This window comes from Mauremys reevesii, linkage group 9 (genome assembly GCF_016161935.1).
Source record: "Mauremys reevesii isolate NIE-2019 linkage group 9, ASM1616193v1, whole genome shotgun sequence".
NCBI lineage: Eukaryota > Metazoa > Chordata > Testudines > Geoemydidae > Mauremys > Mauremys reevesii.
In genome coordinates this window covers 49,671,600-49,686,760 of record NC_052631.1, presented here as the reverse complement: position 1 = coordinate 49,686,760, position 15,161 = coordinate 49,671,600, and the positions used below count along the sequence as shown (strand labels likewise).

Genomic DNA, 15,161 nt, shown 5'->3' with positions numbered 1-15,161 from the left:
GCAGCACAGCAGCTGGCAGCGTGAGCCGTGGCACTCGGTCTGACACCCCCAGCCCTGGATTGTGCAGGCACAAACCTAGCCCAGCGATGGACCCGGGCGAAGGAGGAGCTGAGCTGTGCACAGACCTGGCCATGCAGGAGGATGACAACAGCAGGAAAGTGAAACTGCTACTTTACCATACTAGGGAACAGAGCAGAGAGGTCGGCACCGCTCTGAGGCTCACCATGGCCTCAAGCCTCACAGCAGCGCCCTGTTGCTCCCCGATGCAGAACTGCAGAGTGACTAGAAACCCATCCTAAGGGAAGGGGATGGATCCCTATGCTACTGCCTTACACACACTGACTGCCACATGTGATTCTGGGGACTTGTCAGACTCCTTGATTCAGGACAGGACAGTCTGCGGCACTGGGGATCCCGCCTGTGGGAGCGGCTGCTCTGGGAAGGTGATCTCAGACTAGACAGATGTTTACCCATGTGACATGCAGTGGAAGCTGCAAGAGAAAGAATGACAGCCCCAGAAGTACGTACAATGAGACAACAGCAAAGGCGAGCAGGTGGCCAGGGCTCCGTGAGATGAATTTACCATGGGAGACGGCTTGAGCAGGTAGAGATAGGCCCTGTGCCAGGACAGCACTGCAAGGAACAAGACAAACTGAACCAGTGTGGGCAAAGCAGACAAAGGTCCCCAAAGATTGTCAGACTTGTACAAGATGGGCATATTGGGCTCAGGCTGTTGGGACAGGAAAGCAGGAGGAGATGGTACCAACCTTCGTGCATGCTGCAATGTTAACAAGGAAACACCCTGTGCAATTTCAGCTGAAGAGTGGGGCCTCCTGGAATGTGATTCCTCAAGGTGAATTGGACTCACACACCCATTTCGAAGAGCAGGTGCAATCTAATAATGTAATAATAATGAGAGCACAATGCAGCCCATAGAAAAATATGTCACCTCATAGTAACTAGTCTGGAAAATAACAGCCAGGGCCAGCTGAAGTTTGTGGTGGCAGATGGCAAGCACCACAGACCCCTCTTGGGGCATACAGCTGTACAAGCCCTGGATGTGACTGAGGGCAGCATCAGAATTTCACAGCTGCAGAGCAAGAAGAAAAAGGAGGAGTCCCATGGACAATGGAGGCAATGGCAAAAGCATATGGGGATGTGTTCCAAGGCAACGGGGGCCTAGCAGGAAAGCTGTTCCTGGAAATAGACCCCACAATGGAACCTGTGCGCTTAGCGCAAAGGACAGCTCTGGTAGGACTGTGTAATCTGGGGCACAAGGAGTTTAACAGTCTGCAGAGTGGGGGTATCATAGCACATGCAGAGCCAGTATACCCTCAGTAAGCAGCATGGAGGTGTACAGAAGCCATCAGGCAAATTACACATCTGCATAGACCCAAAGCCACTGAACCAGGGATTGAAAAGATGACACTATCCACTGCCTACCATTGATGCCATCTTGCTAGAACTCTCCAAAGGCAAATCTTTATGGTCTCTGATGTAAGGAATGGGGTTTGGCAAATAAGCTGGCTGACAACCTTTGCAACAACATTTGGTCACTACAGGTGGCTGCACATGGTGATGGGCATAAGCCCATCACCAGATGTGTTCCAGAGAAGACTCACCCAAGTGCTGGAAAGACTGCCTGGGGTGAACATAATTGCAGATGATATCCTCATTGTAAGTGAAGAGAGCAACAATACAGATGCTGAACGAGACAGTGACAGAAAACAGGCTTTTCTACAATGATGCTGGGACAAAAATATAAAACTCAGCTCCAAAAAGAAGTCAATCAAACAGCATGAGGTGCCATACACTGGACACCAGCTCATAGCAAGGGCACTGAAAGTGGATCCCAACAAGCTCAAAGCATGCTCCAGAGGGTGTGAAAGGGATGCAGTGGTTTGTAGGAACGACAATGTTCTGTCCAAGTTCTGGCTGCAGTGGCGGAACCCATACAACAGCTCCTGAGGCAGGATATTGAGTGGGACTGGCAGGTCCCCAACATTAAGCATTGGACACACTGAAACCAATGATAATGGATGCCCCACCCTGAAGTACTACCAGGCAGGAGAGCTATCTCCCAAAGAGGCTGCAGAAAAAGACATCCAACCAGAGAGGCCAGAAGACGAAAGCCAACTTCTGGTAGGAGCAGAACCAAATTTTCAAATGAAAAATGAACTGAGAGTGTAGGTCAGAATCATATTTTGAGGACAGAGAACTGTTGTCCTTGCCACAGTAAGGAAAGATGTCAGGCAAAAAATACACACCTCACACCTGGGCATTGACAGCTGTCTGAGCCTGGCTTGAGAGTGTATTTTACTAGCTGTGAATGGATACACAACTCTGCCCATGGATAGAAGGGTGTAACACTTGTCTGTCACGTGATAGCCGCCAGCAGAAGGAGACCGTGTTACCACGTGAGCTGCCAGCCTACCCATGGGAACAGGTGGGAGCAGACGTATTTACCTTCAAGGAAAAGCAGCGCTATTCAGTGCTATTCAGATGCAGCGTACCCCCAGAGTAATAGAAAGGTGGAATCAGCCATGAAAACAGCTAAGAGACTGTTACACAAGGCTGTTTCCTCTTCCTCCTCCTCTTCTTCCTCTTTGTTAGCAATTTTGGCACACAGGGGTGCCAAACAGTCCAGATCAAGGAAATAGTGGGATGAAGGACCAAAACCCTGCTACCAGTAAAGGGAGATCTGTTGCAGCCAGAAGAATGGAGATGCTGTGAAAGGAGATGGCCAAGAAGCAGAGAAAGCAGGTACTAGAAGGGAGGGGTAAGGGGTGCAGTGGCACACAGATCACACGAGGTGAATGCACAGGAGGGACGAGTGACCCGAAGGAAGAGGAGACACTTGGGAGCCAGCAGACACAGCACCCAGAGAGAGCGCACAGCGATACAGAGATCCCCTCCAAATGGAGGGACAGAACCATGCAGAGACCGACCCCTCAGGGACGGAGGAGACTCCAGAGACAGTTTGCTGGGCTTGGAGAGAGATGACAGGAAGATGGAGCTAGGTTGCTCCTGGTGCAGTTGCCTGCTGAGGAGACCAAAGTGTGTTCCAGAGCCTGTGACCAGCTGAGTCTGGGTAAAGACAAGCCCAGCTTGGCTCTGTGCTAGGAGCTTCTGGCCGAGGGACCTGGGTTGGGAGCTGGGTGTCAGACTGTATTGCAGTGTCTGTAAAATCGTGAAGATGGACCATGACCAGCGGGACTGGAGTCATTGGGCCCATGCTCCCTGGAGGGACTGTCACTGAGGGGACACCAGCAGGCCAGGCAGTGCAGGGAGCTGGACTGGATGCAACGCAGCCACGTGGACAGCAGTGCACAGGATTTAATAGTTCCACTTGTTCAGCTTACCCCGCCTCCAGCATCACTCCTGGCTGATGCGAGGAATACAGGACGAGGGGGACAGAGTGCTGGGGGAAGGGCTTTGTCATGGGGGTGCCCAGCCCACACTCAGGCTGGGCTCACCCAGGTGCCCAGACCCAGGCGCCAATCACCAGGCTGACCTGTGCAGCGAAGACAGCGGTGACCTGCCGCTCTTCGTTCATTCCCCTAGGAGAAACGAACTCTCCCTCCTCTGGGCTGAGCCAGCGTATACTGAACATAGACACTATTGGCAGCTTCCCATTCCACTGTAACTGGGGACACAGCTCCTCTCCTTGGGTCCGGGGGGAGCCCATAGTGAGGGGCAGGCTGAGCCCCCGGCTGCTCACATGGCTTTTGACATGTGAAGACCGAATATCTCTGCACAGCAGTGCCCCTTCCCACACACACACCACCCCCTCAGGGAAATGTAGCTGGGTCCAGGGAAGGCAGCTTGCCGTAGGGAGCAGCTGATACTCATGGGCAGTGACTCAGTGATGCAGACAGACACACTTGGGAGCTGGGTTCCAGGCCACCGCAACGTGGGTCAGCCGGTGTGTCATTCTTGAGTCAGGGTGAACGTAATGCATGAATCAGTGTTTAACTCTTCCCATGTGAAGGCAGTGTGAGTGCCATGGCAAATGCTGCTGGACTCTCGTGTTGAGCTTGTCTCAAGACAGAGGGCCTGTCCGATCCCATTTCCACAGAACAGACCCCCCAGTGCCACTCCCCTGAAGTCGGCGGGGGCTAGATAAAGGCATGCTGCCCGCTAGCATCTGCTAACACACCTTGCAACTGACCCCCTCAAGCCTCCAGGTGCCTCTGTCATCAGGGGCACTGTGACTGCACACCTCCCTGTTTGTGCAGGACTCGGCACAATCCAGCGCAGCCAATTGCATGTTCAGAGCCTACATTATTTTTTCAGCAACGTGCAGGCAGAGATCTAGGGAGCTGGGCACGTCTGCAAGCCCTTCTGCACAGCACCCAAATGCTCAGATCTCGGCAGAGTTTGTCAGGCCAGCTCAATGGGCCTTTCAACACAACAGAAATGTTTGCAAGCAATGTCCCCTTTTGCTGAAAACCCTCAAAGGGAAATGCTGATGAAAAGGAGAGGGAATTCATTTTTGTCTAAACTTCTCCTGGAGAAAATCCTTGTTTCCCAGCCAGTCCAGTTCTGAACTACTCTAGTGTGAAATCAGGCTTTTTGTAGACAGAGCAAATTCCACTCTGCATCCATTAAAGAACATGAAATACCGTGAACACTCTGACGCCTTCCTGAGATCTGGCTGAGCTCCCCATGACACACACAGTCTGAGTGCTCTGATGGGGGGGCAGACCCAGGGTCAGGTGCGGGGGCTTGGGGAGAGAGTGCCAGGCTCATGTTGCTGTTAATCACTTGCCTCTGTGTGGCTCGCAGATTGCACCAGCAGAGGGTCCAGATGCCAGCGAGAGGATGGTCATCATCACCGGGCCCCCGGAAGCCCAGTTTAAGGTCAGTGGGAAGCGGGTAGGGCGGAGCGAAGCAGGGGCTCTGTGACACTGTACAGATTCAGAGCCCCCGGGTGCTCGGCCCTGGAGAAGCCAGAGCAAACACATGCTTTAAAGGGTAGCTCTGAGAACTCCGGGTTAGCAGGGAGGGGAGAGAGCAGACTGATGGGCCTGATCCTGTGTGAAGGGAGCTGAGGCTCAGCAGTAGCATCTCCTCCTTGTTGCCAGTGGGAGGGCCGTGCTGTTTGCGGGCCCTGCTGCTGTGTGCCCTCACACCTATCTGAGGGGATGTTTGTGCCCCAGAGGAGTGGGGGGAGGGCTGGCAGGGTGCCCCGGGCACAGTGCCTTGCCTGGTTTTGCTAATGAGGCAGCCTGCTCTGTCCCGTCCATGCAGGCTCCATGCATGAAGAGAGCTAACTGCCCAGATGTGCTCCCGGCCTGGGGTGGAGGCCCCCTGTCTGCAGACAGCCACCCAGAAGGGGGGCTGCATGACCCTTTTACAGCCAGGAGAGGGTGCTGCTGCCCAGCAGGGAGCCAAAGCTCAGCATTATAGGGACACATTGGCAGAGCTCAGCTCCGGTTCCGCCTGCAGTCTCGGGCTCCCCCTACAATTCCAGAGCAGCTGAGTGTCACTGCAGAAGCGATCAGTTCTCAGACAGTTAGCCATGTTCATGGGCGTCATGTTGTCATTATGCTTCTGTGTCAACACCTCCTTGAAAGGAACAGGGGTAAAGCACACCTCAGAGTTGTATCCTCTGCACTCACAAGAGCTATGGACCTACAGGACTAGTAACAGTTGCATTCTGCAAAAGGCAGTTGGGCTATCAGCAGGGGGCAGCACTGCCTCGATGGCCCGCTTCCACTCTGCACTTACCGGAAGGAGACTGCCAACAGTCCTGCCTCGGGATCCCAGGGTCCTCCTCTGGCCATCACGATGCCCTCTGGGCTCGTGGTACAGAACTGGCCATGTAGAATTTCAGGAGTGCAGGGCCCTGGCGCGTGAGGTGGCGCCTGGATGGAGCCCCAGAGCATGAGGTGCCGCACAGACAAGGCAGCCCCAGGGAGTGGTGTTATTCCCATCGTGCAGGCAGGGAGCCGAGCTCCAGTAGGTGAAGGACCAGATGTCCCAGCGTGCTAAGTACCCAGGATAGGGGCCTGATCCAGAGTCACTGGACGCTAAGAGCATTTGAAAATCTGGCCACTTCAGCAAGATGCCTAACTGGGAGCTGCTGCGTGTGGGGTGCCTCTGAACCCTGGCCTTGGCCCCCCAGGGGGTCTAAGGGAGCCAAGAACTCACCTTGCCTCCCTGTCCGGTGATTTAGCCCATAGACCACTCTTCTCCCTCGCTGTGGCCAAGCCCAGTTCTCCCTTCCCTGCCCCACGTGCACAGAAATAGAGAGCTTGAGCCTGGAATTCACCATGGGATCTTCTTCCTCTCCAGGCCCAGGGCCGGATATTTGGCAAACTGAAGGAAGAAAACTTCTTTAATCCCAAAGAAGAAGTGAAGCTTGAAGCCCACATCAAGGTGCCTTCCTCTGCAGCTGGACGCGTGATAGGCAAAGGTGGCAAAACGGTACATCAGCCAGACCCAGGAGAGGGGGGAGCCGTGGAGCTGACATTCCTTTGGCTTTGTTTGCTGATTGTTCTGTAGCTTTTTTATAGCCGCCCAGCATGGAGAGAGAATCACATGGGACAGGACACCCCTGCGCACACACCCAGCAAAGCAGCTGGGGTCACTTCAGGGCCTTCAGTAATGCAAACAGCTCTGATCCTGCAGCAGACATGGACCACGGTCCTGTGCTGTTGGGTCTTTCCCAGTGAACTGCACCAGCAGCCCTGGCAGGAGAGTCTCTGCTGTGTTAGATTGGCATCACCGCCTCTGGTGCCAGTCCTGCTGATGCCTGAGCCAAAACTGTCTCTCACTGAGTCCTTCCCTATACTTATTGGCCAGCTGGAGGCACTGCAGAGCCATTAGCTACCCATCCTTCAGTCACTTTGGGGGATGTCCTGATTCCTTAGGGGGAGGGTATTTGGAATTGCTGGGCACTGCCACAGCTGGGTGAGCAGAGCTGAGCTCATACTGCTGCTGATCTGAGAAGCCCAGCAAGGTACAAAGGTGTGTGGGAAGAGGGGAGAGATCCCTCCAGTCGGCTGGTTGGACTCTGCCTATGGCTAACAGTGTAGAGTCCAGTCTCCAGTGAACAAAGCCGTGGTAAACATGCTTTGCCTGGAGGTGCTAAGGAGGGAGACAGAGAGCTCCCAGTCTGTCCGCCGGGTGCAGCCCGTCCAGGATCCATAGAGCGCTGGATCCATTGACCACAGCCCTAGCCCATCTCTTCCACACCCCAAGCAGCCCGCTGGAGCAGACACACCGGAAGAGCAGAACACCCCTGCTGGCTGTCCTGCTCCTGGCTGGGCTTTGAGGAAATCCCAGGATCGGTTTGGGGGTAGGTGCAGTAGCTGGAGTGGTTAACAATGCACACAAACTGTTGTTAAAACTTCTCTTGCTACAGGTGAACGAACTGCAGAACTTAACCAGTGCAGAAGTCATTGTCCCCCGTGACCAAACTCCTGATGAGAATGAGGAAGTTGTCGTTAAAATCATCGGGCATTTCTTTGCCAGTCAGGTATAGGGCATGAATATTTTTCAATTTCCAAAGTATTTTGTGGCAGAAGGGAAATCTGTCCGCCCCTTCACATTAAGGACAAAATCTGTATTATCTATACAAATCCTGCCTTGGTTCTGATACAAGGGTGTGAGGCCTGGCTTCCCATAAGTACAAAACCATTTCAGTACGTGCATTTGGGTATGTTGTCCCTAGATTTAAAGTGTACGTATCACACACACGTCACTTGGTTTCCTATACGTGTAACCAGCTCTGTTCATGTGATACTGAAGCAGTTCATTTGTAAATGATTGTTACCATTCTAGTACTGTTAACTTTCCCACATTGCACACATCAGCTCTCACCCTGTTCCCATTGGAGTCAATAGGAACTTGGGCATTGATGTCAAGGCAAACTGGATCAGTCCCACTGTGGATATCAGCGTACACACATTTCACAACCTAACCCGTGAGCAAAGAGGTCAGAGTTGTATTCACCTGAACCTTTCCATTGCCTGACCATTAGTTTGCTTAAATTTGCCTCAGTCACATTGCATCTGAGTAGAATTTTGCATTTAATTTCCTTCCTCCCTCTCCCCCCCCCCAAAAAAAAAGAAGTCTACCCCTCACACCATCCCCAGGTGACAGCTGGGGTCTTGCAGGTCCAACTGCTGACTGGAGCCATTCTGTCAGTGTTAGTTTGATACAGATCTGTGTCCGTATCTGTCCACCTGGAGAGCTCAGGGCTATAGGTGGTTATTTCCCTGACCCTTCTAGAACAGGGGATCTCAAAGTGGGGGTCGGGACCCCTCAGGGGGTCATGAGGTTATTATATGGGGGGGGGTCGTGAGCTGTCAGCCTCCACCCCAAACCCTGCTTTGCCTCCAGCGTTTATAATGGTGTTAAATATATAAATAAGTGTTTTTAATTTATAAGAGGGGGGTTGCACTCAGAGGCTTACTATGTGAAAGGGGTCACCAGTACAATAGCTTGAGAACCACTGTTCTAGAATGTTCCAGCCCTGTGGTTGGCAGGAGCCTGTTCTGTAGCACCACAGTGAGCGCACCCAAGCTGACAAGGGTGGAACATGCTGGTATATGATTTTGTTGGTTATAAATTATGGACTAGGACCGAGATTTTCCAAACATAAGGGGCCTGATGAGCGCGCACAAGCGCCTGCCGATGCCCAGTTTGGTGCCTCTTTGTGCTGCAAGAGCAAAGGGGGAGAGAACCTGTCCGGTCATCGCCACGGGCAGCATCCAGCCTGTACTGACTGTCTCTAGGCTAATGGAAGCCATTAGAGTCTTCCCTAAAGGCTAAATAGAAAGACCATCTCCTTAGTCCTGCTCACCTGGCCACACATCACGGCACAACCCAGCATAGAAGAGTGGGGGGTATTTATTACCCAGGGTTTTCAGAACTCCTTGCCTTGGTAACTTAACTGCTTCTCTCTAGGTGGTGTCAGGAATAAATCAGTGGGGATACAGCTCCTCCATCTGATAAATGATTGGTACAAACAAGAGAGCTTTTACCTAAAACTACTTTTTATTAGCTCTTAAGCACACATACACATACATACACACGTATGCTGTAGTGTAGCAGCAGGGTTAGCGCATCCCAAACGTCTATATTTACCCAAAGTCTGGAATGGTTTTGAGGAATCAGCTACCAGCCTTTCAGGTGCCCTTCTTCTACCTAGCTGCTGGGGAATTAAGGTGCCAGCTCCTTGCCCAAAGGAAAGCTTCCTCAGGCTGCTCCAAAATGTATCCTTTTGCCTAATCTTTTATAGCTAACTTAAACAAAGCACATAACTCATAGTGACTCCTGGTAGGTCACCATAGTAACCCCTAATTTCAGCAAACTATTCGTTATTTCTCATCATCAAAACATTTCTAGTATTTCTAGTCTTAACAACAATAAAACACGTGTGTCAGGGGCACTTAACCAAGGTCGATTCTCCAAACATGCCTCCCGTTCTCATGGTGCATTGACTCTCTGCCCTTTCCTCCCATTCTGATTAGCAAACCACAAACATGCAGCTGCATGGCCTTGCCCTTCAGGGCCTAAGACTATTCCTAGCTCTGGGGCATTTGGTTTTCAGCTAGTGGTTGCTGGACACACAAGATGGCTGACTGCAGTACTGTCAAGTTCTGGGGTTACACACAGGATTTTCAAATTATGGGGTCACATGGAGTCAGGATTTAGCAGCCGAGCGGTGACTGACACGCTAGGCCCAGTAGAACCCTGCTCTGCTGTAGGCGCTGCCGTGCCAGGCTTTCACTGCATGGATAGGCAGTGTGAGGGGCAGGCATCACTGTCACAGTGTGGAAGTGACAGCACGACTGGCACACAAGGGTTTGCTTCGTACAACTGAGCCAGGTCACGGAGGGATGGAAATTCAGCCCCAGCCAGCCCAGCACTGAGCACATTTGAAAACCCCACACCCTGGGCAGCATTGCAGGCCAAGGCTGTTTGCAAACTCGCTGTGTGCCCCCCAACATAACCCCAGGCCTGTCTCTCTCCTGCCCCAAGAGACACAGGCCTCTCTGCACCAGGTGGGGGTGCTGCACTGGGCCACTGGGTCCCATCCCACCTAGCCCATCTCTGCAGCTGTTTCTCTCTCGCTTTGCCTGCAGACTGCACAGCGCAAGATCAGGGAAATCGTACAGCAGGTGAAGCAGCAGGAGCAGAAACATGTTCAGGGAGCCCCTTCCCTACAGCGCAGCAAGTGAGGCTCCGACACGCCAGCCAGCAACAACCGATGAATGTAGCCCTTCCAATACCTGCCAGAGCGCCAGATCGGGGAGCCAACCAAAGACCCTCCTGAGGCATAAATGTCTGCCCGCGGCTGGGCTGCGCAGAGGACTCACAGTGGGGAGGGGGAGGGGGAGGGTTCCAACCCACTCACACTGATGCTACCACACAGCAGGGGCTTTGCAGACTCTTCCAGGCCACAGCCTCCACGTTCCTCTATTTACTAGCACGACGCTATCCCTTTAGTTGGACTAACATAGGCGGAGATGGGGCAAACCACCCCCTGACAGCTCTTTAGGACCCACTCTTTGTGCATGTGTGCACATACTAGATGAGAAGAATTTTACAGTGCATGGGCTGCAGTGCGAGGTGGCGCTTGCAGCATTAATATATTTTAGAATTAATATATCTAACGAAACTAACCGATTTTTCTTTTTGGGGGGGGAAAAAGTAATTTTTTTTATTTTTTACTTGTTTTTTGGGGCTTTTGTTTGACGAAAAAGCAGGCTTTTTTAGACATCTAAGGAAAGAAACGAGTCCACTTGGATATCTAATATACAATAGACTGAAGATACTGCCAGCAGCAAAATTAAAAGAGGGTAAAAAGTGGCAATTTCCGTAAAGGCTTTAGGAAGAGCAGCGTTTGGATTGTCTGTGCCAACACAAGGGATACCGTCTCTTAGAAGAGGAATCTCTCTATATATTTCTGTCCAGCTCACATACCTGTTTCTCTTTGCTTCACAGATTCCACACTGGTTTTTGCATCCTGTCCTATTCCCTCCCTCTCACTTTCTCTCTTTCTCTCTCTCTCCACCACCACATCAGCCGTGCTCTAAGTAACACACCACCGAAAACAAACACAAGAAACACCCAGCCACAACTTCCACTTTGGTTATCACCCAACCCAGCCACCATGGTACTTGTACTAGCATTTTTGCAAAAAAAGAAAGAAAGAAAAAACAAGAACCCTCGGCGCCCCCAGCGACGCAGAAGCTTCAGCCCTTGCGAGGGGAGGACACTGCATCAGGATTGGGGGAAGGGGCTTCTTTCTTTCTTTTTGTTTTTTAAATGGGGGGGAGGGGAGACAAAAATAATTTACAAGATGTTGTTGGCCCAGGGCATGGAAATTGCAATTTTTTTTTCTTTTTAAAGAAGAGAAAAAAAAAAACTACCTCAGGTGTTTTCGTACCTCAGCACCTTGCCCTCGTGTTTCCCTTTTAGAGATTTTGTATGCCTTGTAAAACTGATAGTTGGAGCATTTTTTTATTTTTTTAATAAAAATGAGTTGGAAAAAAATCTAGACCAAGTCAGCTGCCCAGCGGGAGAAGGTGCCGTCCCGCGTGTGCAACGACAGCTCTGTATTATCTTTCTGCTAGCTGAGAGCCGATGGCCTTTCCTTTGGAGAAACCTTGAAGATGTTCTTAGAAACAAACTGACAAAAAGACAACCCGAGAGAGAAAGGATTGAAGAAGAACTCCTGAGTTTTGATAGGGCACACGCCATTAGAGTTTTCTACGCTAAAGGATGACCATGTACTGGTTTACGTGAACATACCATTGTACCAACAGACTGCAATGCCAGTTTTCTCTACTGCAAACAGTGTTCTGTGAAAAAAAAGAAATATATCCAGCTAACAAGAGCCTCACCTTGGTATTTATTTTCATTTAATGTCATGGAATTGACTAGATCTGTAAGCACTGAGAAGCCTGGGCCGCAGCCTGGCTGAAGTGGGGGCAGTGGGTGGGCTATAAAAGGCCCTAGTTGCACCCTAGAGCCACGGCCAGACCACCGTTGGGTCCACCAGGAGCTGTGTAAGGCAGTGAATAGCCCTAAAAGAGGGGACATGGCAACATTACTCAGAGGGAATATAAGAGTGGGAGAAATTGGCGGCTGCCTCAAAGCAATTAGACCATCAGGGAGTAAGGCAGGCTGCCTGCCTGCCCTGGTGCCATGCAGCTCCTGGCATGTCTGGCTCCTAGGTGCAGGAGCAGCCGCAGGGGCTCCACATGCTACCCCCGCCCAGAGCGCTGGCTCCTCAGCTCCCATTAGCCAGGAACCGCAGCCAATGGGAGCTGCAGGGGGTGGTGCCTATGAGCACAAGCAGCGCACAAAGCCCCCTGCTCCTTCTGCCTAGGAGCCAGACATGCTGGCCGCTTCCAGGAACCACCAAAGGTAAGCGCCGCCCTCTCCCCAGCTCCCTCCAGCACCCAAACTCCCTCCCACATCCTGCACCCTAAAATCCCTAGCCCCACACCAGAGCCTGCACCTCCCACACCTTGCCCCAACCCCCCCCACACCCAAGCTCCCACATACTCCCAGCCCTGAGCACCCCCACCACACACACTCTCTGAACCCCTCAGCCCCAGACGTGAGCTGCCTCCCACACCCCCATCCCATCATCCCCGGCCCCAGCGCCCACACCCCCTAGACAGAGTTCACACACACACCCCCGCTCCAGCTCTTAATCCCCTCCTGCACTCTGAACCCATTGGCCCCAGCCCAGAGCCCCCTCCTGCACCCCAACCTCCCCTGCCCAGCCCAGAGCCCTCTGCACCCTGAACCCCTCAGTTTTCATCAAGTGCTTGCTCATGTCACTGCCATTCTAGGTGTGTGCACACCCACATGCAGTCATCAGAGATTTTTGCCTTAGCAATAGCTGTAGGGTCAGCTGGGGCGCCCTCTGGTGTGCTATGCTCATGCGGCAGTATATTAGGTGCCACTGGCCCTACGCCCATGACAGTTGGTCAGAGCTCTTTGTCTTGCAGCCCAAAAGCATTGGCAGTTCTTAACAGCCCATTGTTATTCTCTTTATATATAATTCTTAGGTACTTAGTGAGCCAATTTAATTGTTGGTAAGAGACCCGGCTGGGGCTTTGCCCTGGAGCAGGGGTTCAAGGCGTGTTCCTCATGCAACAGGCCAATGTCTATCAGTGCCCCCCACAGCAGCTGTTTGAAGAGCTTGGGGGAATCCCAGCTAAAGGACAAGTGCAGATTTAAAAAAAATGTTCAGCCCCAAAGGAGAGGGACATGTGCTGGAAAACCATCCTGATCGATACTCAGCACAGCGCGGCCTCCAAGCCCTCCCGCCAGGACTCCTCCTAGCACCTCGGCATCGGTGCAACGTGCCCTGCCCGCACTGTTCCCTCTCACCAAGAAGCAACTGAAGGAAAGGGTTCCCTGGCACCATCCAAGGAGGGGAAGAGGGGGCTAGGCAAAGGACCTAGTTCAGGCCATATACCTGCCCCAGAAATATAGGGAAATACTGCTACAGCGCAACCCCCTAGTCCAGCCAGGGATCCTCCTCCAGCTCCTGGGAGTGGTGGAGGATTCCAGCTCCTATGGGGATCTTCATCACCCCAGGCAGTCCAAGCAGCCAAAAACCTAGTAGGCCTGCCAGCACCACCAGTGCCAGGCCAGGCACCAGACATGGCTAAGGCCCTGGAGTCCAAGGGCAAGCCAGTCATAGGACCTCCGCAGAAGGCAGGGGAATACGCTTGGTCTCCGGATCACAGGCATTCGTCCCCATCCCCACAGCCTAGGATACTGGGCCCGCAACCTCAGTCACTGTCTAGAATGCCCTGGTCCCTGGCACTGCGCTCTTCTCCCCCCAGGCACAGATTGCTGGAATCGAGGCACCAGTCCTCACACTCCTGGTCCCAGCCCTCGCACTCCTGGTATCAGCCAGCCTCCCACCTAAGCTCACCTTAGCACAGATCCCGATCACCCAGGTGGTCTCCTAGGCACCGGTGCCTGATGATACAGGACCACCCCCCCGATCTCTGCTGCTCAAGGGACAGGCAGTAATCACTGGCCCATAGACATCTATCTCTGCCAAGGCTTAGGTCTGTGCACCCCATTTCCCCCATCCCAAGGTTCCCCCAGTCTCCACCCATGCCCATCCCAGTCTAAACCCTCTCCCCCCCCTCCATGCAAGGGGGGGTTCAGTGTGCCCCTGTTGCCCTCTCCCCCCCCATACCAGGGTCCTCCATCTCCCCTCCCCTACTTTGTTCATCTCTCAGGCTCCCCCCCCCCCCATTATCTTCTTTCAGTCACCTGCTGGTGTTTTGGTCCCTGAAGCTGCACCCATTCCCAGCCAGTTTGGAAGCAAGCTGCTGCAGCATTCAGAACTTACAGTGGTTGAACCAGACAGCAATGGCATCAAAGTGTGTGTCTGACCAAAACCAGGGCAGCCAAGACTCATTCACACAGCCCAGTGGCCTCAAGACATAAGCAACTCCTGGACAGCTGTGTCTGCCACCAGGCTGCATCCGCTGTGCCTGTGCCAGCCCCTGGCCACCAATGGGGAGGTGGTGCCTAAGCACCTTGGGCTGTGACCTGCCCTCAAGCCCGAGTGATAACAATGAGCAGTAAGAGTAAGGTTTTTTTTTGTCTGGGTATTTTTAGTAAAAGTCACATACACGTCGCGGGCAACAAACAAAACATCACAGAAGCCCACGCCCTGGCCACGACTTACTTAAAATACCCACAATGAACAGGCTGAGGCTGGCAGCTGTTGACCAGGGAACTGAACAGCCTGGAAGTACCCCAGTCAGAAGGGGGCAGAGAGGTGTCTCTCTACCCAGGAGAGGTGAGAGCCAGGGGAGCCGGAAACCTGAGTGGAGGTCCTTGCTGGACCACCGAGGGGCAATACATATACAGGTGCCCTCCCTGGGACATGTTCTAAAAGGGAACTGGTTCACCTCTTTTGCATCAGTCTTTGCCCTTCACACTGGAAGTGCAGACAATGCCCTGCTCTTCCCTTCATTTTTTCTCTAGCTGAGGAGGAAAGGGGCTCAGAAAAGAAGAGGGATGAGAGACAAATAAACCAGCAGCCCAGACTCCAATGTAGAAGAGCAACTCATGGCAAAGTCAAACTCTTCCACCACCAGCCGGGCTCTCTCCCCCTCCCACAAAGCAGCCATCTCGGTCTCCGGCGATCCTGG

At 52.7% G+C, this 15,161-nt stretch overlaps 1 protein-coding gene across 3 annotated transcripts in view; it reads left to right on the top strand.

The window, feature by feature from the left end:
- Nucleotides 1-11,857, top strand: part of IGF2BP2 (insulin like growth factor 2 mRNA binding protein 2) — a 101,484-nt gene extending 89,627 nt beyond the window's left edge. For all 3 annotated transcript variants that reach the window (XM_039488297.1, XM_039488296.1, XM_039488299.1), the window contains 4 exons: nucleotides 4,789-4,863; nucleotides 6,301-6,432; nucleotides 7,373-7,486; nucleotides 10,101-11,857. In XM_039488297.1, coding sequence (XP_039344231.1) covers nucleotides 4,789-4,863; nucleotides 6,301-6,432; nucleotides 7,373-7,486; nucleotides 10,101-10,196 — 417 coding nt within the window. In that variant the 3' untranslated portion in view covers nucleotides 10,197-11,857. The remainder of the gene's footprint in view (nucleotides 1-4,788; nucleotides 4,864-6,300; nucleotides 6,433-7,372; nucleotides 7,487-10,100) is intronic.
- The last annotated feature ends 3,304 nt before the right edge of the window (nucleotides 11,858-15,161 follow it).